This window comes from Ixodes scapularis, unplaced genomic scaffold (genome assembly GCF_016920785.2).
Source record: "Ixodes scapularis isolate PalLabHiFi unplaced genomic scaffold, ASM1692078v2 PGA_scaffold13__105_contigs__length_92229423, whole genome shotgun sequence".
Classification (NCBI taxonomy): Eukaryota; Metazoa; Arthropoda; class Arachnida; order Ixodida; family Ixodidae; genus Ixodes; species Ixodes scapularis.
This window is the reverse complement of record NW_024609839.1, coordinates 35,915,618-35,942,640: the sequence shown is the minus strand read 5'-3', so window position 1 is coordinate 35,942,640 and position 27,023 is coordinate 35,915,618. Positions and strand designations below refer to the sequence as shown.

The 27,023-nt window shown below is 44.3% G+C and overlaps 1 protein-coding gene across 1 annotated transcript in view; it reads left to right on the top strand.

The window, feature by feature from the left end:
* The window catches only part of LOC120839834, a 57,584-nt gene extending 41,120 nt beyond the window's left edge, over nt 1-16,464 (top strand). Inside the window, exons 7-8 of the mRNA XM_040210199.1 lie at nt 3,083-3,148; nt 16,371-16,464. Of these exons, the coding sequence (XP_040066133.1) occupies nt 3,083-3,148; nt 16,371-16,381 (77 nt within the window). The 3' untranslated portion in view covers nt 16,382-16,464. The remainder of the gene's footprint in view (nt 1-3,082; nt 3,149-16,370) is intronic.
* The last annotated feature ends 10,559 nt before the right edge of the window (nt 16,465-27,023 follow it).

Genomic DNA, 27,023 nt, shown 5'->3' with positions numbered 1-27,023 from the left:
TACTTGAGCGAGCTTCAAGGGACACAAGGAAATAGCTCACTTAACTGAAGTTTTACTAAACTGAATATATTCACTAAAATATGGAACATCATAGGGAACAGCATACATCGAGTCAAAAGTGTGGATTGCAATTTATGGAGTCATGTACATCGATAAAAAAACAGTACTCAAAGCGCATCAAGTAACAAAGCTGCCTGGAGATTTCACGTTTTTTTTTGTTTTTTTTTCACTTTCTCTGGCACAGCGTTCCTGTGACAAAGCCAAACCGCAACGGCATCGTCCACTGGCTCGAAATATGCCGTGCAGAGTCGTTGCCTGTTGAGATCGAACGCAGTTTCTTCTTCAAGCTTCGACTTTTGCTTCACCATCGTTGACAAAGTCGACGGTGGAGTCCCATAGTCTTTCACGACGCCCACTTGCCCCTGACCGTTGTCCAGACGCTGAGGGATTTTGAGCTTGTCTGATAGAGACAACCGCTTCCGTTTCGTCGTACTCATTACGAAAGTGGGCACACAAACTGCCGTCCTGCCGTTGTTGCTTAAAACTAAGATGGCCGAACGGAACCGATGACAAAGAAAAGACAGACGCACCACGTGGTTCTTTTTCGTAAACCACACCGCCGCTTTGCCTCAGCGGCGCTGTAAACGGGAGCGATGATATACCGCCGCTGCAGAGGTGGCGGGCATCGGCTACGCCAGCACTGCAGGGCACACAACTTCGTTGAACTGATTGCACAAATAATCCTGGGTCTACCGATCAAGTTCACTGAACTGAAATATTCGTTAATCGAAATTCGTTTTTCGTTTAACTAAAACATTTTTCCATATAGTGCATAAGAAAACCGCCGGGGATTTTTTTAAAGTTCGTTATTCTGAGATATTCCTGCAACCGACGTTCGCTCAAGTGGGAGTTTACTGTACGAACGACCCTCCCTCCGGAAATTGATTCCGGCTGCAAGAGACAAAACGAGGAGTTTAAATGTACAGTAAATTTAACAAATGAAAGATGTTTCTTGTTACCTCGACATCCTGAATTAGTTTATGTTTAGTTTAGTCAGGGGTGGAAGCAAACTTCAGCCTTTTGGAGCAGGTCTGGGAGCAGCAAAGATGCCCCTTTGGAGCAGTAAAAGTTCAAATTTGGAGCACCTCAGGAGCAACAAAAATCGAGTTTCGTAGCAGGATAAGCAAATCTTAGAGCTGCTTGGTGCTAGAAGAACAGATGTGTTTTGCAAAATACAAAAGGAATATAAATAAAAAAACATCTACACGTGATGTTCAGAACTATTTCCAAACATGACCAGCACATACCAAAAACGATATTTGAATGGCTCCTGGTGATAGCGGGTTGGTTCTTCTCATTGATTTACAATAGTAGGCAACTAAAGAAAAAACACTTAAGCCTCATGAAAAGAAGACATTTTCACTGTTCAACAACGTAAATCGCGCGTTCTATAAGTTAAAAACAAAACCATTTCAAGATGCAACAGTATGGTATGAAATAAAGTTCAATACTGACTACAGCTCATCATTAGGAAATACACATGTTTCAAGTCTCTGTTTAGGTCACAAAAGTATTCCAATACTCTGAACAGAGTACAAATAGAAAGTATTCCAATACTCAATAGAGTACAAATCTACTCTATATGATAAAAGTACAAATGCAAAATATTAAAAACTTTATGATACCACATATATACCATTCCTGCTCATACATACGCACTTAATTAACCCTTACTAATATAGGCACCACTGACTAAATAGAAACAAGAAAGCTTGATTAGAAGTTTTATTAAAAAAATTGACTGACAAAACTTGCAAGTAAGGGCATAAAACAGAAGATTTTCTTAGAGTCAATGCGGAGCGCAAGTTTGTCTGCTTCTTGCACAGGGGTTGCGTGACGTCAAAACGCCGAGCTCTTATTGGCTGCTTAAAAAAAAATAGTGGGTATATTTCAAGGCACCAAGCATTGAGTCTACCCACTATCATTTCAATCAAAACCAATCGGAGCTCGGCATCGTTCTGAAGCCACCGCATCTCCCTTCATCGCTGTCCTTCATCGCTGGCATGAAGTTTTTTTTATGTTCTTTTGTGTAAAGAAAATACATTTTTTTTTTAGAATGAAGTAGGTACCCATTATTTTGTTAAAACTTTGGGGAGATTATAGAGTTATCTTTGTAAATCGGCATGAAGGCCGTCCATAGTACTACTTTGTGTATTGGAGGCTTTGGCGTTTGGACTGTTTAGAGGATGCCCCTTTGTGTAGGTGTAGAATGGAAAAACAATGCTTTTGCAGAGAATTGGATTGGAACAAACTTTATTTGTTCCTTTCGGAGAGAAAAAAGTAGCCAACCCTTAAAACTAAAATATTTGGCAAGCGTTTGTTTTCAAAGTGACACGAACTATCGTAGCCGAGACAGCAGTTAATGTACTAAGCACTTTTACATATGCTGAGATAAAATATTTACAATATTAGAAACGATAAAAGAAATGTTATTGAAAGGCATAACACTACACAATTTTAACTTGCAATGCATAAAAATCAATTTCAAAAGGGCTCGTACTAGCCAGTTTTAAAAACAGATGAAGTTTTCAAAATAAATTATTGAAAGGCCTCATGCTAGACGCAATATATGTATACAACTATAATATATATATATATATATATATGCAACATTGAAAATATAGAAGTGGTTCAAATATTAATGTAGCAAAAAAAAACACAAATGTTACATGAAAGTAACATTTGTTGGAGTTTTTATTTTACTCCATGAAAGATTGAGTAAAATAAAAGATACACAAAAGTCATCAAACTAGTCCGGATCTGACCGGCGTCAAGGAAACACCCCGTAGCTGGCGCAGCCAGCCAGGAGACACGGCAAAACCTCCTTGATTCTTAATGGCGGCCAAGGGGGTAGAGCGCTAAAGATGGACACGTGTCATACACCGGCCTACCGCCGAGCTCGGCGGCGTGATCAAACCTGGTCGCTACTTTTCCAGTGTAGAAGGACTCTACTCAGACGTTACTAATCATGGGGTGACCCCCCCTAATCTATTAATCCATTGATCACTACATCATTCTCCAGGGACACCCTGCAAAAACATCGGCGATTGCTACTTCAACCTGGTTTGCCAAAATGGATCTTGCCAGAGTAAGTATGACGAATGTCGCACTAACCTTTAAAAATTCCCATCGTGAAAACATTGACGGCCTTAAATTAGTCCGAGCAGCAGCTCTTCATTGACAGGCAACCTTGGTGGGATAATTTTGACATTAGTGTACCGGAGTAAATTTCTGCATTATGTTGCATAGACAGAACTATCGGCTCCTAATGCCTAAAACCTGGATGACACTGCTTATACATCATACAAAAGACAGTCTGCAAACAAATTCCAACTACCGTCACCGCGATATCCGTGGTTCGAATGCCGCATGGCAATGAGTTCAAGGAGAAACTTGGCACGCGGCATTCGAACCACGGATATGGAGGTGACTCGTGCTTGCAGATTGTATTTTGTATGATGTAGGAGCAGTGTGACCCCAGCTTAAGAAGTAACCGGAAAATACTAAATCCTCATTTTTCAAATAATAACCTAAACACACACACAAACTCTTTTGTCCTGAGACATCTCCAAAGGGCATTCAGTATTTTAAATATCGAATCACCAAGATATATGCCACACATAAATCAAGCTGCTCGAACGACTGGAGCGAAGAAACGTATAGATGGATGGATGGTAATGGCTACACCCTTTGTAACCGGCGGCAGCGTGCGCACTTAGCGCAACTTTTCGTCATCCCCCTATTTTAAAATTTGTATAAAATTTGTTCTAACACAACACGTCACCCCCCCCTCCTTTTAAAGCGTTTCTTTCTATTGCTTATTTTTATCTCCATTTTTACCCCTCTCTAGATCTTTTACACCAATCTTCCAATCTCCTCTTAGCTACCGAAACTGTTTCTCTATCCATTCATTCATTCATGTCTGCAAAGACCAACGAGGTAGAGGGGCTTAGAGCGATAAACCGGGGTTCCGGTCTGCACTCGAAAGTGACCCCCATAAGGAGGCTGCCATTGTACGCAAATTTGACCACACGTCACATGACCAAACCAAATACGTGACGTCACAGGAAAGATGGCAGCGCCCATGCAGCGGCTGGCCCCAGCTGGGCCGGAGCTTGTCGGATGCTTTGTTGGTTGTCGTTCGTCTCGGCGAGTTGATTTCAGACGCGGAAGCCGTCATATGAGGCCGGTCGAAAGCGAGTTCAGAGTTCAGCGTGGTGTTTGACGTAGGTATAACGTGAAAATACGGAGAAACGGTGTGCATTTCGCTGGTGACCGACCGGGATATTGCCACGGAAGAGACAATCTGACCTACGTTGCTCGGACCTCGGATTAATTCGGATACCGCTAGGATAAAATTTAAGGCGACGTTTCTGTGCTCTCGTTCACCATCGGAATCTTCGAGGTTTGCAGTGAAGCGTGTGCAATATATTTGGATACACAGTTTAGCGACGGAAATTGCCTGAGTCGTGCTTGGCGGTGTGCAATCGCGGTGCAGCTTCGATCAAATGACCGAGGGCTCACTTCGGTTGTGCGGCGCACCGGAAGGCTGCCTTGAAGCTGATAGTTCCCGTGCCGTGCTGAATGATGCTGTGCTGCTTACAAATTGTTCCGGCGTAGAAGTGCACTTTCACGGAGCACAGGTGTGCGGCGCACCGAAGAGCTGCCTTCAAGCTGGTAGTTCCTGTGCCATGCTTTAGGTGATGCTGTGCTGCTTCCGAAATTGTTCCGGCGTAGACGTGCACTTTCGCGGAGCACAGGTGTTGCAGTTGGTATTGATCCCGCTGGTCTGTCGCACGTTTCGTCAACACAAACGTTTCATCCACACTCGTTACGCGAATTGCAAGCTGTCCGGACATTTCACCGAGCGTGTTACGTACCCAGCTCACGCCGCTTTGTGGCAACAGTCTGCAGTGGCTCATTACCAGAAAAGTGGTCCCACATCCATTTCAGTTCAGTTCGTTCACGGCAGTCGCCAAACCCCGAAGGAGAGGATTTATTCGGACAAAATGCCACTAAAGCAATGCAGCTTCTTCAGTGGTCAGGATAGATTCTCTTCTGCTAGTTTTGTTATACTGTCACGGATCCTTGTTCCAGTCCTATCTTCTATCAATATTCACTATTCTGGGACACTGCAGGTCATGCTCAGCTGTAATCGTATGTTCAGGTGGAGGTACTGGGCACCTTACCCGTAGCCCTTCACTCTGTGGGAACCCGGCGGCTCTTCAGCCGAGTTACCCGATAATGGGACACGGCTGGCGGACTATTCTGCGTCTTATACCCCTGTCGAGCCGTAGGCAAAGTCCTGACCCGAGCCTGGCAGAACAACCGCAAGACGACCGAGTACCACAAGGAGTAACCTCGGAAATACACCACGAAGCACCTGAAATCCGAGCCAGTTGCTGCTACCAGGAGAAACCACCGGAATTCGGTCTCCTGTCAGAAAGTCCGAAGCTGACTAAGCCAACAATGACAAACCTGTAGCAGCAAACCGTGTCCCCTCCCACCATTGTTTGCATGCCCGTCGCAAATCACACTCAAACGCTTTTTCACGCAAGCTGTATGAAGACGTCAAGGACTGGATTGAACAATATGACAGTGTCGCCCGCCACATTGGGTGGACAGACAACCAGCTCCTGCAGAACCTATACTTCTCGTGGAAGCAACTGCCGGCGCTGGTCTGAGAACCACGGATCCTCCTTAACGTCATGGGAAGTTTGCAAGATCAAGCTGAAGCGCGCATCCGTCAGCCAAAATCAACGAAAGAGAGCCGCATTCTTGATTCTGTCCAGGACACTGCCCCAATGAGAGCGCCACCGCACTCGTGGAAGATGTTTTGCGCTTGATCGAGCGCCCACGCCCACGCCGACCTTGATGCTAGAGAAGACAAGAACCTAAGAATCCCATGCGCCTCACGTGAGGGACAACACCTTCGGCAGCCTTGTCCGCAACCCCCCAACAACAGTCGAAGTGTTCATATCACTGAGGCTTCCAACATAAAATGTGCACTGCATGCCCGAGCCTGCCACTATGAACAACTTCCCGGCGTCTCGACACTCGAGTTGTCCAGCTACTACTTCGACCCCAGCCTCCCAGGCATCCACGACATCATCCACGACGTTGTCTGGGAGGAGATCAGGAAGCTACTTCCTGCCATCAGTTGCCCGGCTTTTTTTTTTTTTGATTGCCGAGATTGTTTTGGAACAAGTTTGACAAGTACTTCAACCGAGACTTCTGCGAGCGAAGCGGCATCTGACAAACCAAGGGCAACTTATGCCACAATGGCACGACGACCGCCACCGGCTGCCCCTTAGTATTCAATGCCAATTCAATGAGACACTCTAACGCCGAAGCATTCCCGACATCGTGTGTAGGTCTGTGCTCAACAAAGTACACCGAGGAAAACGTAGGTGATGCGAATGTGCGACCGAAAACCACTTTGCTACCACTGCATGAAGCCGACCATGTCTACCAAAGCAATGATTTGGTCGGCGAGGGTTCGTGCCAAACGACCCTCGATTACGTCTCGAGGAGCGACCACGGGAGATTAAGGATTACCTTCGGCGACCTTTGTCCCTGATGCCGAAGGTGCTGAATCGAAGATTCTGAATCCCTGATTACCCCAAAGCTCCTCATGTCCATCACCTCAACAAGAGGTAAGCACGACAAAGCAGGTGAGCGGTGATGCAGTGACAGTGGATTTGGTGTCGGTTGTTGTCCAAGGACAATACCTAGAAATTTGCTGACACCAATTTTCTGTGTCCACTCCACGAAGCACACAATTTCCAACTTTGAGGGAGAATGCCCCTGACTGACTTGAAGGAATAGAATGGTTGGTTGCTCTTAAAAGTGAACTGCAAGCATCACCAGACTTGGATAGCAAACAAAAATTGTTGCCAGCTTTCAAGTGAACGGTACAGCAAAAGGCACAGCCACGTAAGCAATACATGCCCGAGCTTGCTACATTGATGCCGAAAACTACCAGGAAAATTTTCGGATTAGAAGCCAGCCCTGCAGCTTCAGTGCATCAGCCGTCAGTCACCGCACATGACGTATGATTACAAGACAGCATCAGTCGGTCAAAGTGGCCACTCGACCAAACTGAACACCGACGTGCCAGGAGCGTCATCCGACAACAAGTTCCACAGGTATTAGGACTGAACGCCTGACACGAGACTGTCGCAGAAAGAACTCGTTATGGAACCATTTACTAAGAATCAATAATTATGTAATCAAGTGGAAATAAACATATTTGATACACTAACCAGATAAACATATTTCCGCTTGCCTTCATGCCTTGAGAGTCTACACACCGAGAATTGTGTCCACTGCACGCTCTAGACCTTACGAGGACACTCGCTTCTCTGACCCTTCAATATTAATTAAGGGGTCATACCAGACTGGCAGACTTCTTGCTGCACTTGTTCAACCTTTCCTGAACATGTGGTGCATCCGAAAACCAACTCCAGTGATGTGAAAATGTTATTTATTAATTTATTCCTTCCAGGGGCCTTCGTAGGCATTGCAGAGAGGATACTTAAAACTACACACATGATAATAGCATTAAAGCACACTGCTGTAACTTGTTAATTGGAAAAACAAACACACCTCTGAGCATATAGTTTAATAGTATGTGTTGATGCATTGTTATATAGCATGACACTTCCTATATGTATGACACAATAGACCCTTTGCAGAACCTTATCAAGCAACACAACCGTCGCCATTTTTTTCGGCGTTAAGCACACGAATGGGCCCCAGTTCACGTCCAACGCTAGTGCAGCATTCGAGTCCAATAGGTGCTGAGCCGAATTCACAGGGATGGCGGGCATAACATTCTTGTCGAACAAATACCCAAAGTATGAAAGCCTGGGGTAATTACAGTAGTAGCTACTGTAATTTGTTTCATCAGAATTTGGCAGACGGCAAAGGCTACAGTCTCGGTGAGTCAATACACACATTGGAGAGAGGCACATGACAGCATATCACCAGAGTGGTCGTCTGCACAGATTTGTCACACACCTTCGCTCCGTCTCTCTGATTGGCTCGAGGGGGCTGTGGCGGTTGGCCTTTTCCAAGTTACGGTGATGCGAAGTATAGACAGCCCACACTTTTAAAAAGAGTCTATTGAAGAGACCGAAAGGAATGGTAGTCAACATTTTTCAACAAGACTGCTCTCCAGGCAAAGGATGAACACAAATATGAATCATCTTATCCAGGTAATTAGAACAATTAAATAATTGACCGACTAATACAATGCGCTCTTGATGGAAAAGAGTATAGCTGCAATAAATCCTACAAAACAGAAAAAATGCGCAGTTAATCTATGCATGCACCAAAACAGTTGTTCTTATAGCAAGTCGAATAGCTTTGAAGCAGGTGCCTGCAACGATTTATTCTTCCCCATACTCAATAAAACGCCAACCTCATAGCTGAAAATAAGGGTGCACTTCGCACTCACACACACAAAAAAAAAAGGAAGAAAAGCGATCGAATGTAGAATCGTGGATTAGCACAAAAGGTTAAAATCGCAGGAGCTTCCTCGCTAAAAGTTGCTATGGTTGTTCGGTGACGGAGGGCTGAAACAACTTCCCTTAGACCCTAACGCGACGTATACATTTCGCGTAGATTCTCAGATATTTCAACGTTCAAACAAAGCTAAGAGAATGCGAAAATGTCATGTTAAAAACACTCAAAGTTCTATCGATCCTCGGACACATCCTGGAATCCGAGCACCGGTACGGCGATGCAGAGCTGATACTGTCTCACAGGCGTTAATATCCAAATGATCCAGAGCGATCTTGCGCAAAAACGGTACAAAGTCTCATTCCTTCATATTTTCACATTATACCTGCGTCAGCGAGCACGAAGAAGCCCGAAGTCGTCGGAAAGCAGCTGCACATCACGGCTACCGCGCACCGAACAAACTCGCGTCCACCAGTTCTGGGCGCTGCCATCTTACCTGTGACGTCACGGCTCTTGGAAGGTCACGTGACGAGTGGTCACATTTGCGTAAAATATGGCGGCAACCGGGGGGGTGCCACTTCCGAACTTCCGGTTTATCACTCTAAGCCCCTCTACCTCGTTGGCAAATCCCCCAGTGTCCCCTCCAAATCCGAAGTCGTCCCTCCCAAGAGGGTGGGACGAAGCCCTGTGCACCTTAAAATTACATGTTCTATAGTTTTCCTTTCCCGGTTGCATATGTTGCATATAGTGTCAATTTCTTGGTATTTAGCCCTATATGTTTTCGCGCTTAGCACCCCCGTCCTAGCTCCAAACAGCAATGAGCTCCCAAATGAATTATCATACAACTGTTCCTTCCTTCTTGTTTTTGTGCTCTGTATATTGTTAAAGCTGATTTCCCCAGCATTCTCTCTTCCCACAATACCCTCTCTGTTTCCTTTACTCCCTTTTCTACTTATATGCTCTGACCGGCCCCATCTCATTAAGGGGGATCGGTGGCCGAGTGGTCTAGCGCACACCAGCTCGTAGCACGTGAAGCAAAATCTCGCGCTGCAGAACCCAGGATCCTGGGCTCAATCCCCGCCCCTGCCCGTTTCGATCTGGATGAGCATCGTACCCGCGTGCGGTCGTGTACCACAACTGCGTGGTGCACGTTAAAGACCCCAGGCTAGCGGTTGTAATGCACTGGCTAAATTGCTCATCTACAGCTGAGCCACCGGATGCCCACTGAGGCAGACTAACTTCCGACTGTATAAACATACACACAACAATTCTCTCGTGCCATCTCATTGAAGGTATTTAGATCTCAGCTTGCGGGTTCGGTTCGTCCACTTACTTTTTAGACTTTTCATATATATATACTTGTACACCTTCGCTGCCCACCGTGTAAACACAATTTCAGCTGGTCTTTGTTCGAATTTTACTTTACTGATCGCTTCTCTACTCTGAAAAGATGTCCAACCCATATCCCCCTGTTCTCTCTCATTAGGTGTATTCCCATGTGCCCCCAATGCCAACCTACCCACACTACCTTCTGTATCTTTAAACCTGCCTGGATTTCTGACCTCATACACAATGTCGCATTCCCAAATGACCAGTCCTGGCACCATGACTCCCTTCCATACACCCCTAACGAGTTCATATCTATTATACATTCATAGTGCCCCATGTTTCATAATAGCTGAATCTCGTTTCCCCTTCTTTATTACAATATCTCCATGGTCTTTTTGATACTTTCGTCCCTCATTTAACCATACTCCTAGATATTTGTATTTCCTATGTGTTCTATCAACTGTGTCCTTTATCTCTAAGGGTTCCCCCTTTTCGTCGTTGAAAGATATTATACCCGACTTGTCCCTACTGAATTTAAGGCCTAAACTGTCCCCTTCCCTGCTGCAAATCCTAATCAGTTCCTGTATTATCTCACCACTTTCTGATATGAGTACAATATCGTCTGCATACATTAACCCTGCCAATAATTGATTTACTTTAACCCCTTCCTCTATGTAAGTCAGGCCAAAACCTAGGTTGCACTTCTGTAATCTTTCTTCCAACTCACTGAGGTATATCATAAAAAATAAGGGAGACTGTGCGCAACCCTGTCTCATCCCTCTTTTTATTGTTGCTGGTCTTGTAGTTTAGGCTTCCCATGTTATAATGACCCTATTATCCGTATAAACCTGTTCCAGAAACTTAACCATGGTTTTCCCTAGCCCATACCCCTTCAGTTGGTCCCAGATTCTTTCCTGGTTCACATTATCATACGCACCTTTTATGTCAGAAAATGCTACCTATACTGGCCTTTGACTTGCTATTGCTATCTCTATGTACTGAGGGATTACGAATAAGTTATCGTCTAATCAGCCATCCCCCTTGAAACCGTTTTGAAGTTCCCCAAGAATTTGCTTTCTCCCTGCCTATTCTTCCAGTCTTCTTTTTACAATTTGCCTAGTTAGTCTGTATATTACTGAAGTTACTGTGATTGGTCGGTATGATTCGATACTGTCTTTGTCTCCCTTGTCCTTATATAATAATCTCATCCTGCTCAATTTCCGGTCGCTGGATACCTCCCCTCCCATAAGTATCTGGTCAATCACCTGCCTCAGTTTCACTTTGCTTGTTTTACCTAGAACTTTTATCAGGCTCATTGGTATGCCGTCTGGACCTGTCGCAGTTCCAGCCACAACCTTTCCTTCTGCTTTTTCCATTCCCCTGTAGTCATTTTCTCTTCTCCAGTATGAACCTCCTCTTGTTTTGTGCAGACGCTACCATTCCCTACGACCTGATCTGGTTCTAACTCCGAAAATGCTGCTTCGGTTGTATGTCTAATGCATTCTCTTGTCTCTTCCCCCTCTATCTTTGTCCCTTCCTTTTCTGTTAGTGTCTGCTGGCACCCCTCAGGTCTTTTTTCACTGTGCCCTGATGTGTTCCCAGAACCTTTTCGCCGCATTCCTAACCTTCTGGTTTATCGCTATCATGCACTGGACCCCTGTCCTCCCAATTATGGCCTGTATTAATGCTGATGCCTCCCGCTGTCTTTCTTTCTTTCCTGAAAGTCCTCCCATTTCGATGCTACTTCAGCTGGTGTGGCCCCCTTCTTCTTTGCCCCTCTGTGTTCTCTAGGTGCCGCTTGGCGTTTCGATACTGCTGCCTTAATCTCCTTATCCCACAAGCTTTTGAGCTTGCGTTTCCGTTTTCTTCCTCCTTGTTTGATTTGATTTTCCTCTAGCTCTTTTTTTTAAAAACACTAAGTCTTCATATATTCATTTTCTTTCTGGTTGCTTGGATACTATATTCTCGATTCGCTTAGATACTTCCTGTAATATTTTTTCACTTAAGTTATTTGTACGCTCTTGTTTTTGATTTCGCTTTTCTGGTCGTACTGTGCCAAATTTGATGCTGATTTTCTTTTGGTCACTCCCCAGAATTTTTGTGCCTTCCTCATCTATTTCCATACCTCATAATATGTTGTATAGCTTCGGCGACATTAAACAGTAGTGAATAGTTGAGTGCGAGTTCTTTCTTTCCCACGTTATTCTTCCATCACATTTTACCTGAGCGTTAACAAATACCAGATCAAGAACTTCGCAGAACTCCTTTAACATCCTCCCTGTTGTATCCGTGTGTCAATCAAAGTCTTCCAAGTTTGCATTCATGTGCCCTAAGATAATCATTTCCCTGTCAGTGCCGATTTTCCTAGCGTCTCCTGATACACATGTTAAGTGCTCTGCATTTTCTTCCCCTGAATCACTCCCTGTTTTTGGTACACAAACCCAGGATTGTTTCCGAACCCCCAAAGTTGCCTTTGATCCACATGTGTTCCCTGCAGCCCTCTCGTTTTCTTTCCCATTCCTGACCCTTTACTATCACCCCTGATTTCCGTCTCTTGCGTTTTTCATTGGCCCGGTTGCATCCCATCCAGTGATGTCCTTGTATGTATGATGGTTCTTCCATATCCCTCAGATGTGTTTCTGCTAATCCATACACTGCAAAGTTTTCGCTTTCTAATTGCTCCTCGATCTCACTCCCAGTTTACTTTGTTCCTGCCTCCCTGCATGTTTATGAACCCTATGTTATTTTGTTTCTTTTTTCTATTCCTGCGAGGCTTCCTCCCACCCTCCCAAACCTTCTCCCCTGGATCTGTATTTCGGCCCTCAATTATTCCGGCGCCCTCAGGGCTGCGGGTCCCCCCCCCCCCCCCCGAAAATGTACGATGTGATGTCCAATTCCATCGCCTACCGTGCTACCAGTGGTTCCACTGTAGTGGATGCCGCATGTAAAAGAGTTGGAGCGCGCCTCGTACGCCACCCTATTAACTTCCATCACTCCCTACTCAAATCGTCGGTTCAACGCCCTTGTCACCCGGTTAGCTAGCACCACCCGCTTCTCTATCTGCAAATACTGTCCCCAGACCTCTGGGATGGTGGATATTTGCACAGGCACTATCTCAGAGACCTCCCTCAATTTACGTAACCTCAACTCTATCTGTCTGCCGAGGTTCTGGCTTCGTCCCTTTAACAGATAATTTGGTCATGCGTGTACTACTGCTAGGTTCTCTCCCTCCTGTTTTCTCACACCTCCTCCTTCGCTTTGGCCATATCGTCTACCATGCACTTTCCTGACTGGGCCAATACGTTTACCCTCCCATCCCCTTTCACCCTGCCCAGCAGCCCCTCCTTAACCCTTGTTATGTTTGAGTCCCCTACCACCAGCACCCTCTTAACCCCCGACTGCCTGTTTTCACCCCCTCCAGCTATCTGTGCTTTCTCTGCCTCAGCTTTTTTTTGCCTTCCTCGAACCTTGCTGTACTTCCGCACTATACAGCTGGGCAGACTCCTTTCCCACACTGTCAGCAACCTCGTCACTATTTAATTGGCCCCCTGGGACTGCCGCCCCCACCGCCGTCTTCTCTGCCACCTCCCCCTTTTCCTTATTAACTATACTCCGTTTCACCTTCCGTCCGAGCACAGCGGACGCTAGGAGCCATCCCAGCCAATGCGGCGTTGAGGGAGTGTCATGCGACCTTGAGCTCCCTGTGTCGCCCCGCCCCACCGGCAGGTCACGCGACTTTCTCCCGGCGCTGGATCGGCTGGGATGGCTCGTGGCGTCCACTGCGCTCGGACTGAAGGTCAAACGGAGTATAGTCCTGTCAGTTGCTGCACCATATCCTCACACTCCTTCTTATGCTCCTCCAACTCCGCCTTTCACTCTCCCCCTGTCTCAACTCCTCCACCTGTCTCTCAAGCTCGGCTCGCTGTTCCTGTTCTTGCCTCAGCTCTCCCGCCGAGCTTTCCACCTCGCTTGCCCATTACCTTTTCATCTCCTCCACATCCGCTTCGGCCCTCTTATTCAAATCTCCGACCTGCGAATCGAGCTGAGCCCGCTTCTCCCGCTCTACCCGTATCTCCCGCTTCAACTCCTGAACCGTATATGCCCCATTCTCTTCCTATTTTCCTAAAACCATCTTCTACCTTCTCACAGCTCCTGCATGTAAAGCCGCTCCCCTCGGCTTCTGCTACCGTTTTGAACTCCGCCTCCATCATGCAGCACCAACGGCCACACACCCCACATTCTACATCGGGTACTTCTTTGACTTTAGGCTGCGCATCCTTCTTCCGTCGCGTATTCACCATTGCCCGCCAACACACAGCGCGACCCCACGACAAATATTCCACCAAAACTCAAACCAAGAAAGCCTGGGTACACCTCTGCCCACACAACCAATAAGCCCGCCAAAATTTCAAACGTTCACATGGTTCGGTCTCGTGACCCTGCCTAAAAAGCCTACTTCAACCCAACTATCCTACTGCTACTTTAAAAACTGCTTTCTACTACCCAATAAACACACCAGTTTAAGAGCAGAAGTTCTTTACAGCAAGGCGCTGAACCTGGACGATCAACCACAATGGGGTGTGCCTCTTGCCTTTAGCGCGTAACACCACCAATGAAGAAGATCCAACAAGCACGCCTTTCCTGTCGCTACTTTAAAAACTGCTTTCTACTATCCCATAAACGCACATGCAACAAAACTAAATATACCAAAAAATTACTTAGCTAAAATGTGAAAATGTCACTAGGAGTCGATAGTTAAGATGTTACCATTGTGATTATCAACACGACAATAGAAATAACTATTACTGATTTTAGTGGTTTGTCTTTGAAGCTTCGCTGCATGTTGCCGCTTTTTAATGCGAACGTTCCAAAGCACAATGCTCCAGAGAAAGTTTTTTTTTTTATAAGCAGTGACTATTTCGAAGTCCACCGTCAGAATATATCAAACATGGTTTCGACGTCTGTCACGTCACTTTCGTAAAACTTCAAAATAGTGGCTTTATTATTTCGACGTCCCTCGTCAATGCAGCCGTCGCAACGGTAGCTGTTTCGTGGTTACGTTCTGTTTATTTTTTGACGGTGTCGTCGCTGTTGTGTTGACGTGTTGACGGAGCCATGTATTGCGTGCCTAAGAGGTTTCGGTCTTAGTCGGCAGTGAAAATGTCTTATTCAACGTGTACGTGTGACTGGCTCAATAGTTGATCCTTTCGGACGTGACACGCCCGGTGGTGATGCTCTTAGCTTTCGGATGTCATTTCTGAACGGGTCTCACTTAAAATTTTGAATTTAAGACAAAGGCAAGCTGAATAACCCTTTGTTTTCCACGCTCGTAATAAATGGAAGTGCGAACACTACGTAACACTGAGGAATTTAAGAGAGGAGAAAGAAAAATTTCGACGGGGGACGTCAACACGATATTTGAAGTATTGTCACGTCTCAAGAAAGTGGCGTTACAGACCTCAAAATAATTTTTTAAATTATTTTTAACGTGAACGTCGAAATAGTCACTACTTTTTCTATACTGTACTTGTAACCAATAAGAGAAGTGGGACTCTATTGAATATATACGATGCACCTTAAGGGCGTCTGATTGCTCTCTACTTTTTCCTGCCTGGGAATCTAGAACAGGGATAGTTGTTGTTGTCGTTGTTGTTGCATGCCTAAAGTAAATCCTACAGATAATACGAAAGAGAAGCTTAAGTACTTCGAACATCAACAAAACTGTGTCAGGAGTTGTCTACCATGTAATATTTCTTGAATTTGATAACTACACGAAAACTGGACAGTCGCAACCGTTATCAACTTTTAGTTTGAACGACTGGCAGCATTTTACATTTTTTTAGTAACGAGAGCCATTTGGGAATTTGCCCGCGCATTACATTGGAGACCAGCCCAACATACATACGCCCCTCAGAAAACGTTGACATGGTTCCGCTTTATCAGTTTTCAATACTTTTTATGCCCGATGATACCGGTACTCAAAACAGAATCGCCATAAAGACAAAATACGTACAAGGATAGGTGATGACAATGTTGGTCGTGCGGGACCAACATTGGCACCCCTTCGAAAATCGCGACAGAAAAAAACAAGGTAAGGAGAGTGGGCCTACGAAAGCGCAGACGTTTACTGGAAAACAATGTTCATTGCCACAGGTAATGGCCGAACCTGTTAACCGCGTCTTATCTGTCAGAGACATGGTGACTTCATCGTCGAAACATCTCCGAGCATAGTGAAAGGCTAGCAACGGTCACTTCACACAAACGATGACGTCATTTTTGCCTGTTTTTCTTCTTCCTTCACTTTTCTCTTACACTTGGCTAGCAGCGGAGGGCGGAGCTACTACAAAATATAATTTTCCCAAAAGAGACTATTACGAAATACATAAAAAATATGCACAGCTTATTTTAAGGCGAATACATTTCCATTTACACGTTCACAACTTTCTTTTCAAATGAAGCTATAGCTTTGTTTTTTTCTGTAACTAAATTCATCCCTTACATTTATGTTTCTACAGAAGGCAAATAAAGTCTCTGAACTGAAATGGACTGCGGCGCCAACGCTACAGGCGTTACAATCAGGAGGACGGGGATACTTCCAAGCAACGCTACGATCTTGTAATCTCAGAATAAATAAACAATTATGTACCTCGTTGCTCTACTTTACAATTATGGTTGCCTTTGTCTCATTCAGTTGCGGGCCGAATATAAATCCTTCCGGTAGCGGCCACTTTTCTATAACTTTAGAATTCAGACTCATGCTGCACCGGTTTTTTCGTCGTATTCTACTTTCTGGGTCCGACAAAGCGAACTGCTCAGTTTTCAATCGAGTCTTTATTTCCCTTTAAATTCTATACGATCTCTGTAGTGGTGGTAGTACACCACCTTGTAAATTTTAGATTCCTTAATTCCTGCTCTACTTTTCACATTAACTCATCTTCCCATGTGGGAAAAAACCATAGTGAAGCGACGACTGCCGTGAAGCTAAAAATTGACTTATACATGGTAAACAAAATCCAATAGCAGAGCGAGCGACAAGGACAAAAGAAGGAACATACAGGACAGGACAAGCCCCGACTCGCAACTACTGTTTTTTTTTTTTTTAACTTATAGTAAAGGAAGCAAACACGCAAGGTACACATTCACTTATATGAATAAAAAAAAGACAGACAACAACGTATCGCACATTCACACGCCTGTCGTGTATTTTCCTTCTTTTGTCCTTGTCATTTGCGCTGCTTTTTGTTCACCATGTCTACCGAGTACCAACTAGCGCAGTTTTCAACTCCATTACAAAACATTGACGACGACCTTTACCTTCAAAGTTTTACAATGCATGAAACACAGTAATTGAAAAGTTACCCTCTCAATTCGTTTCGAAAGACATCCCACAGCCGTTTCTGAAACTGAAGGCAAACCTATTGTTTATTTATTGCCTTAAAAAAACTGGCATGAAACTCAGGTAGATACTTAGGCCACATGAAGTAAGTTAGACTCCGCTAAATTTCGCAAGAAGACTGAATTAATATATAGGTCACGTGAGGTAAAATTTCCCTCTAAGTTTAGCGCATACAGTTTATTCATGTGTAGGTATTGTGATGTGAAATATTCTAATAAAATTACCTAGGAAACTCAGTTCGTGTATAGGTCACGTGACATCAGTTTTCTCGCTAGATTTAGCGGGAGGACGCAACGACGGACGGACACGTTTTTCATTTTGATTAGATTATCTAGAGATTATCTAGAACTGTATACATTAAAAAGAAACTAAACAAATAATGGTTAAACTTTCTTCTTTATCACACAAGTAAATGTAAAGAAAACAAACTTTATAATTTTTCGTGAGAAATAAGCCTCTACAATATGACGCAACGTTGCGTATCAACAGTTCTAAAATAAAGCAAGCAAGCACCTGCAAGTTTTTAAGGGTTTGCTTTAAAACCGATTTAAATCGAACTGATCACAATAACAACGTACTGATAAATATAGCTAGATCTATTGGATGTAATATACCGGCTAAAACATCTACTACTTAGTGTAAAATTACACTTCTGCCTAGATCACTCCCGCCTTTTATGTTCTCATCTAATCTGGGGTACGTGCAATAAGACTGACTCAGATCGACTTTTTTCACTTCCAGAAAGGGTCCTCCAAAGAATGTTTCTTCGTAGAACTGTTGCTAACATTTGCATATATAAGAAACTCGTCACTGCCATTTTATGAGCTCTAAAGTTTCTGCCTAGCTACTTTAATCTATTACAAAGTTAAACACGACTTTACTTATTTTGCGAACAAAGACATATCAAGAAACATAGAATAAACCTACGCGCCATATGCTTGGTTGGGTCCAGGTCCCGGACTAACTATGGTGCCCAAACTATTACCAATCAAATTATAGCCTTATGCAATATGAACCCTTGATTATTGAACGTGCTCAAAAATAAAGAATAATCTACCAATTAAAACTTTTTTTTTGTTTACGCTTAGTTATACCTAATAAAAACAATTAGAATATTTAACAGCAAGTCAACAATGATCACCCCTTTCCTGTCTGTAACATCAAATCGTCTGCATTTTGATTTCCTTGTTATTGTTTATATTTGAGCTGTGGGCTTCCCTTGCACTGCGCTTGTGCTATGTGAACATATAGATGTATTGTACATTTTTTGTATTTATTTTTTTATTAGCAGGTCTTGCAGTCGCATGTTCGAACCTCAGGTGATTGTTTCGTCAGGAGACGCATTGGTCTCCTTCAGCCGTACCTCGTGGACATTTGTATTTTGTATTTATGTTGAAACAAGCTTCGGTTGATAAACTTTAAGCATTTGATAAAATTCTGTAACGATATTTGTTTTTTGTGCATCTACCGCTTAGAACGGATCCCTGACATTAATGACCCTGTAGCATGTTTACTTCGAGTGACCTTGTCAGCACTTGCAGAAGCGAGGCCTCCGCCTCTCAGGGGGTCCCCCATCCTAGGGGAACTCTTGCCCGTCCCACTATGAAGTCCGCGTTTGCTGGTGGATTGTCGCGGAGCCTTTTGTGGTTGTTGGGAAAAGTTTCTGATTACCCCGTTGTCTTGACGGGAGCGGAAAGCGCTCCGGCGGCGCCACCGATAGCCGAATAATTACAGAGACACTGCATCGGCATGTGTCTTCAGTTGTTTCATAAGCTTGCACAAACGTTAGCAACGCTAAACACTGACAAACGATTTCATATTTGTATTTTTTTTTCGACTTGCCGGGGGAAGCTGAGCACAGAAAACATGAGCCGCTCCTCGAGAAACAGAAACAGATGCGAGGGTGCTCGGTGTCTGTATAGTTTCCAGGCCACTGTTGTCATTGCGGAGGGCTTTTAAGACCTCGGATCTTTACTTTAATAAAAAAAAAAAAAAAAACGTTGGCATAACGCCGCTTGGAGCACTCAGCACTCCAAGTGTTCTCTTGCCGCCTCGTCTTTCAGCTCAGTACCGCGTTTGCAGGCTGCCTTCCGATTAAAATTCCTCCGATTAAAAATGTTCTGGTTAGAACCAGATGTGTCCCAAACATCCCTTCCTTAACCATTGTAAAAGCCACGTCCCTATTCACGAGAAGGCACACGTGGCTCTCATTCGCAGTCTACGTAGCGTTTTTCAATTAAGATGGAGAATTTTACTCTTCCCGAGACGGCGCATATAGGAATAATTCTCAATATTTTATTGGCGCACGGAACGTCCTGTTCGTTATGATGATGAATCTCCAGCCGCTGTCCTCTGTTTGGCTCTACTGGGTTAAGGGCGTGCACATGCAACGCAGTGGTATAGATTATATGTATTCTACGTTTCGTTGGTCAACTCGTTTCATCACCTGTGACGTCGTTCATATGGAAAAAGAAGAAAAAACTATGCGCCACCAATGAAAACCGTCCGGCTAAAGTTTCCATGTTGAGTGAGGTGTCTGTAAGAGTTCGAAATTTCCCGAGATCTCCGGTCGGAATCACCAAACTGGTGCCTCTAAACGATAGAAAAAGTTAGCGAGAGAAGAGCACGAGAAGAAACAACCAAAAATTACAAAATATCTAATGAATGCAGCTTCCGCGAAGTCGCACGATTGCTCCACCTAGAGTCATAATTTCAAAATTCACAGTAGCATTAGTACAGACACCGCTCCTGCAAAAGCCTTGTCTACTCCGCTCTGCCCTCGACTTCCTGATGAGCGGCAAGCATCTACTCCTCCTGGTCCTCCGGATCCTGAACGAAAAATGCCCTCTTCACCAATTCTTATTGGTGATTAACAGACGTCGATTGAGCACTGTCCTGTTCCGCGGCAAGCGACGTCGATTCTACCTGGCCCAGTCCCTACCGCCGAGCTCCAGGCGTCCGTTCTCCCCTATCCGATCTCCTCTGCTGCTGATCAACGAGCCCCAACCCTCCCGGTCAGATTCCTGCTGCTGACGAGCTCCTTCAAACGACACTCCAAGAGCCCTCTCACCTGTTCCCTGAGAGTTTAGATCATCGTCCTGCCAGCCACGACGTGGGTCTCGAGAAAAAGAATCAGCTGCCTTCATGTTTGGACAGAAACTTGGCAGCTCACAAGCAGCATGAGGTAGGCTCCGTGACTGCCCGTGACCCAGCTAACTGGCTGGCTGTTAGTACTGACCGGTTTCGGGGTGAATGCATCGAGAAGGGAGATTCGATGTATTTTCAAAATAGGGAACAGACTTTTCTGTCTTCCGTAAGACAATACAAAAGCCAGAAACGCTATATGTCACCTGTTCTTTTTGCGCGAAAGGTTGTAGATGGGGAAGCGCACGAGAGGCATTGGTTAATTTACTCGAAGTCAATTATTGTTTCATGTGCAAACTATTTTCAACCCCGAGCAACCTGAGTTTCTTCACCAGGCATGGCTTTTGTGACTGGAAAAGAGGAGAGGAAAAGGTTTGCGCTCATGAAAAGAGTGTCGAACACAGGAACTTCGTGGCGGCATGGCTATTCCGCTCGTATTCGGGCAATACCGTTGACAAGGAGCTCGTCAAGCATTTAGCCACCCAGACCGGTTACTTAAAAGAGGTATTAAAGCGCGTGGTCGTCGTTGTCAAGCTTTCAGCTGAACGAAGCTTAGCGTTTAGGGGAAGTGAGCAGGTTTTTGGTTCCCCGCGACATGGAAATCATATGGGAGTGCTTGAAGCCATTGCCCAGTTTGATCCCTTTCTGGGCGAACACATTAAGCGCCATGGAAACAAGGGCAAAGGCCACCCATCATACCTGTCAAAAGCAGTTTGTGACGAATGTATCGAGCTTATAGCAAACGCCGTCAAAGACCGTCTTGTTGACGAGGTTAAACTGGCAAAATATTTCTCTTTAATAATTGATTCCAATCCAGACTTTACCCACGTTGACCAGATGTCAGTTGTCTTAGGCTACTGTTTAAAAGGAGAAGTGCATGAACGCTTTCTTGGATTTGTTCCGATTTAATCGCATCAAGGGTTGTATAGTTTCGCAACCGTGATGTGTCTGTTGAGAAGCAATGGCATCTCGATTGAAGACTGCAGGGGCCAGGCGTATGACAACGCGAGTAATTTGTCGAGGAAGTACAAAGGTCTGCAACCGCATGTAAAATACCTCAACAAGTTCGCCGTTTACGTCCCGTGCGCGGGCCATTCACTAAACTTAGTTGGCGCGTGTAGCGTCGATGGTTGCCTTGAGGCCGTCAAATTTTTAGTGTTACTCAGAAACTGTACGCGTTCTTTGTTGCCTCCCCTAGGCGGTGGATATATATTTTAGACAGCATGACTAAACTGGTGAACACATTGTTCTAAACAGCCTCTCTGAAACCAGGTGGTTACGACATTCGGAGTCATGTAAGGCCGTTCGTAAAACTTTCAAGCGGGTTCAGTGTTGCCTTGAATCTATCTCAAACAGGGATGGGCAGTATTTCAAATACAAGTATTTGAAATACGTATTTCAAATACTTTGTGTATTTTGCATTTGTATCTACTTACAAATTGGGTAATGTATTTGACGTGTGTATTTAAATACTAAAACGTGGGTATTTCAAGTACAATTGTAATTAAATACACTTTTGTGGGCGAAAATACGTCCCTCAAATTTATTGTCACTATCCAGAGCAGGAAGAAAATTATGTTCTGCACCGAATGCAGTGTCTCTCAGTCAAGCACAAGCGTTTAGTGACTTTGTGATTACGGTACTAGTCCAAGGCAAGAATAGTGACGAAATCGACGTTCAAAGGTAGACTGGCTAAATAAGTGCCTGTGACAAGTTGTGATGCCTTCCAGCGTGATTTCCATTCATATTTTTGCCTGGAACATTCTAAATGCGCGGGTCGTCCAGATGTTCGTAACTGGTGCGAGTTGCAACAATAAAAAATTATCTGGCTAGTGCTGCGCGTCTTGGTCATCTCGGTTCTTTGTTGGTCTATACCAAAATGTAATCGGAAAAAAAGCTGCTTGAAGCTTTGTACTTTTTTCGCCTATTACGTCCAAGCTGACTACATTTTTTTTTAATTATATTTCTATTACGTTACGAGAGTCTCGCACACTAACTCCCGAGTGTGCGATGCAAAATTAAATTGAGATACCCAGAAACCCGTAGCAGATGCCCTGAAGTCGCTGACGCAAATTTTGAGGCATGCATTTGGAAAAGTATTTGGAGGAGACCAAATACATTTTTTGTATCTTGTACTTACATGCTTTTTTGGAAATGTAATTAGATTTGTAATTAAATACCTTTTTGACGAAGTATTTTGTATTTGTATTTCGATACATATTTGCATGTATTTTGCCCATCCCTGATCTCAAATACTGGAGAAGAGAACGGGGTCACCCTGAATGAAGCGTGCTCTCTTTTTAAGAAGATGGAGTGAAATCTTGGAGTGGTTTTGACAAACCCAGCGCAGCACTCCAGAAGCCTCGCTTAGATATTTCGGCTGCTTTCGATCTTCTGAGCTCTCTGGAAGGGCTTGTTAATTCGTTGCGACCTCTCTTTGATACATTTGAAGCGAGAGCACGCATGTTAAGTACCATTCAGTGTTATCAGGATGACGGCAAACGTATCGTTCTGAGAAAGTACCCGGACTGAAAAAGCGATTGTGCGCTACAAGGTAGGGAAAATTTTCTTACAGAGACCTACAATGTCGTACTTGACAGTCTGGGCTCTGCTTCGCGGGTGCGAAAGGTTGCCTATGCCGAACTCTCCGAAAAGTTGAGGTTTTTAAAATTGCTGACAAAAGGTTGGAGCGAGATGTCAGTGGCACAGCAGGCCGAGAAGTTGGTGAAAACCTACAAAATGATTTAGAGCCAGCATTTTTAACCGCGGTAATTCAGTTTTCAAACTTATTGCAAAGTTCTGCATGCCAGGACACGAGGGCCCTAGAATTAATGCAATTGCTGCACGAATAAAAACTTATTCCTGTGTTTCCAAACCTTTTGATTGCATTGCGAATATAGCTAAGCATACCCCTGGTAAATTGTGAAAGCGAGCGATCGTTTTCTAAGTTGTCACTGATAAAAAATAGCCTTCGTTTTAACATTCTGAATGGGAAGCTGAACTTGCTTGTTATCGTGTGAATTGCGAGTGACCTTCTCCACGATTTATCTTTTGAACAATCTATATCAGATTTTGCCAAAGCGAAGACGCAAAAGATGCAAGTTTATAGGAATGAATTAGTAGTGCTATATACTTTAATGCTCGCGCCATCTGTCCTAACTTCCACGTTGTCGAGAAAGCGCTTGGTCTCATTTGATTTTTTGCTAATTTAGGTGTGCTGATGATACGCTCTTTTTGTCCAACTCAATGCAACGGGTGCCCGCGAGAAGTATATAGCGTTTGTTTGGTTTCGTATTGGTCAAATATTTACAATGTCTGCATTTTGATAGATTGTTTTGCAACTTAGTGTTGGTAATTTTCACTAGTACTGTAGCGCCCACTTTATCGTTCGGATTGCCTTATATATTGTATAGTATTGATTACATATATTCATTGTGTATTCGTTGTGCAACATATGTACACATTCTTGCTCTGCTGCTCTGGGACGTTTGTGCAAGATTTTAATAAACATATTGTTGAATTAACAGCGCAAATACGACAGGAAGGAGAGACAAGGGAGACAGGATAGAGCGCTGAACTAACAACTGACGTTTAATGAAAAGGAGAAAGAGGAAGAAGAACCGAAGAATGCTTTTAAAACATGCATAATAAAAACCCGCAAGAACATATGCTACAGCTTGAGTTGCCTGAAAATGAATTGCTAAGAATACCAAGCTTTAAGCTGGTCGCTTAAATGACTTGCTGAAAACGGTTGAGTCCTGGGACGACGTGAATAGAAATTCCGGTAGAAAAAAGAAAGAGGAAGTTTACGTTTAAAATATTCACAGATTCTAAGGATCGTTACAGGTCGCGAATTAAAAAGTATTTCAGGCAACTCAAGCTATAGCATATGTTTTTGCGGGTTCTTATTATGCATGTATTAAAAGCATTCTTCGGTTCTTCTTCCTCTTTCTCCTCTTCATTAAACGTCAGTTGTTAGTTCAGCGCTCTATCCTGTCTCCCTTGTCTCTCCTTCCTGTCGTATTTGCGCCGTAAATTCAACAATATGATCAACCAACTAGCCCACCAGATGATCGTGATGCAGTTTCTTCCTTCTTCAATGGGCCTTTTTCCGTGTGTTTCTCCGTTAGACTATGTTTCTTTTTATATCAACCTGATCGCCCCGTAATCTCAAGGGCCCCAGAAATTAAATAATTAAATTAATATAAATTGTAGTACCGCGTTGCAGCGTAAAACGTGCTGGTAAATTTATATCTGCAAATAGAATTTCTCGATGTATTGTCGTTACAAAATGAATCGAGAAAGTTTGCGCTCCGGTAAAAACCGAAACTTCACCCGCTAAACTCAAGTTTTGGGGCTCCACGCAGTGGCTCTATGCCGTGATCGCGCTCGCTAGACTTCACGTGGCAGCGATCAATGAGTCCGTGCACCCCCGTATTACTCTGCCGCGAGCCATTCACTGCGTGCGGTCAATAATGTGCATTTTTGATACGTGTCTTTTTCCGCTTCCGGATATGGGCAGCGTGAGGTCTGGGGTCTGAATTCCATCGGACAAACAACTGCAACGCTGACCAAGGCCATTCCACGAGCATGTTACCTTTGAAAGTGCCTTTTCAGAGCAAATTCTTCAACAAACAAAATCATACAGAACATCCAAGCTAACGCTCCTGCTCCATGCCCTCTAAATATTACTATAGTTTTATTTCACTTTATGTGGCGCCATGGTCGAAGCTAGAAGCGCGAGCATGTTGTCCTGAACGATTCATGCACTGCACGAGGGTGCGTTCTTGGCAGATGACCGGAGCTCGTTCTTGTAGCTTCTCGTACACTCAACTGTCAGCATTGTAGGCGGGAGCGCGCTACAAGACGGCGTTACCGGTATCGCGTTACTTGCTTCGCTAACGTAGTCACATACTCGGTACTTTTTTCAAAAGAGTTACGCGTAACGTAATTGCGTTACTTATTTCGAGTGACGGGTAATGTCGCTATGTTACTCTTTATCAAAGACCTGAAAAGTACACTACATTTTTTTCTCGCGTTTCTATACTTTGTTTTACCCCAAGTCCAGACGAAGCCAACGCTACGAGCTGGTAGGACTTACCAGCAAGCGTTAAAGTCGCACCATTTTGGTGTTCGTCATGTTTCTGTACCTGCTCCATATCATCGCTGAATAAGTCATAAAGAAAACCGGCCCAATGACTTGGGCTTTTGACGCTGCTTCATTGGCAGCATTAGCTCGTAGCGTCCACTGCGTCTGGACTTAAGCTGGACCGAAGTATAGGTGTCAAGTCATTCATGTTTGTACTCATTCCCCACACCTTCAAAATTGTACCTGTCCTTTCCCGACGCAAAAACAAAGTCAAACTTTAGAAAAAACAAAAAACTAACGCCCACACCCTTTGTCCCAGTGTAGAAAACGCGTTTGCCAAAACACGCTGTCGCCGTCAATTTGTAAATAAAAAAGTAACACAAAGCTAGCGTGTGTTACTTTTTATCGGTAACGGTAACGAGTTCATTTTATATTGAGGTAATGGTTGTCAGTAACCCGTTCCTATGTTTTGCAAGTAACGGATACCGTATTTCGTTACTTTTTTTTTGGTACGCCTGTAGCACTGCCTGTCACCCGAGCTTTTATTATTCTGTAGTTTTTTCACTGAAATGCGGAACGAACACCACTGGAGCACGGTCAATGCCCAAACAAGATGTTCAGTGAAACAAGGATTACTGCGCAGATGAGGTGCTGAACGACCATAGTGAATAAACAATCAAAACCTCCTTGAGACAAGGGACCAAAATTGGGATAACACATTGGAAGCGACGTTTGAAACGGTGTTGTGCTGCCCAATGTTTGTCCCTAACTTTAAGGTTTCCTTTTGTTGTGTTTTTTACTATGAAGATGTTCATGCTGCTTGCAAACACACACATTGGAAGCAGCTTGAAATTTCCAAGGTCTTTGCTTTTTGCACTTCGAACAACAGTGTTGAGGGAACCTGATGCTGTTCTGTATTTGAGGAAAAAGATTTCAATGGCCTTCATTCGGCCTCCAGCATCACGAATACCCAGATTATTTTTCAATTTGGTGCACGGACGCTGCAGATAATTTTGAAAATAACGCCGGGACGTGACGTCATGTTGGGGGTTTTCGTAGTCTCCGCTGTCGCGCATCTACAGCGCCTATCAAAGCTAAACACGCGCGTATTCATTTTCTAAAGGGACGAACATGCTGCGAAAAATTGACGAATTTTGCCCGGCGGCTTTTGCTCTGCGCGTGGAATGAGCACAGGGGCTGCTATGGAGCGCGCAAAGCGAGCGTGCCGTCGGGCAGCGTTCGTCAGTTATTTGTCGCATTATTCGCTCCATGGAGTTCAGCCTTTAATGGTCAGAAAGAGACGTCACGACTAGTGTCAGTGGGGGGGAATATACCTGGCAAGCTTGCGATTGCACGCTCCGCCCACATGAGCGACACCCAATTGGCGGCCGAAAGATCCTAATATGACGTCCCGACGAGGTCTTTCGTGTTTTCTCGCGTTTGTTTACATCTTCGGAGAACACGAACGTGATGTTCAGGTTCACAGGATAAATATACGCCAGAATTCACCTCTAACTCTTTTTCTTACAAGATGTGTTT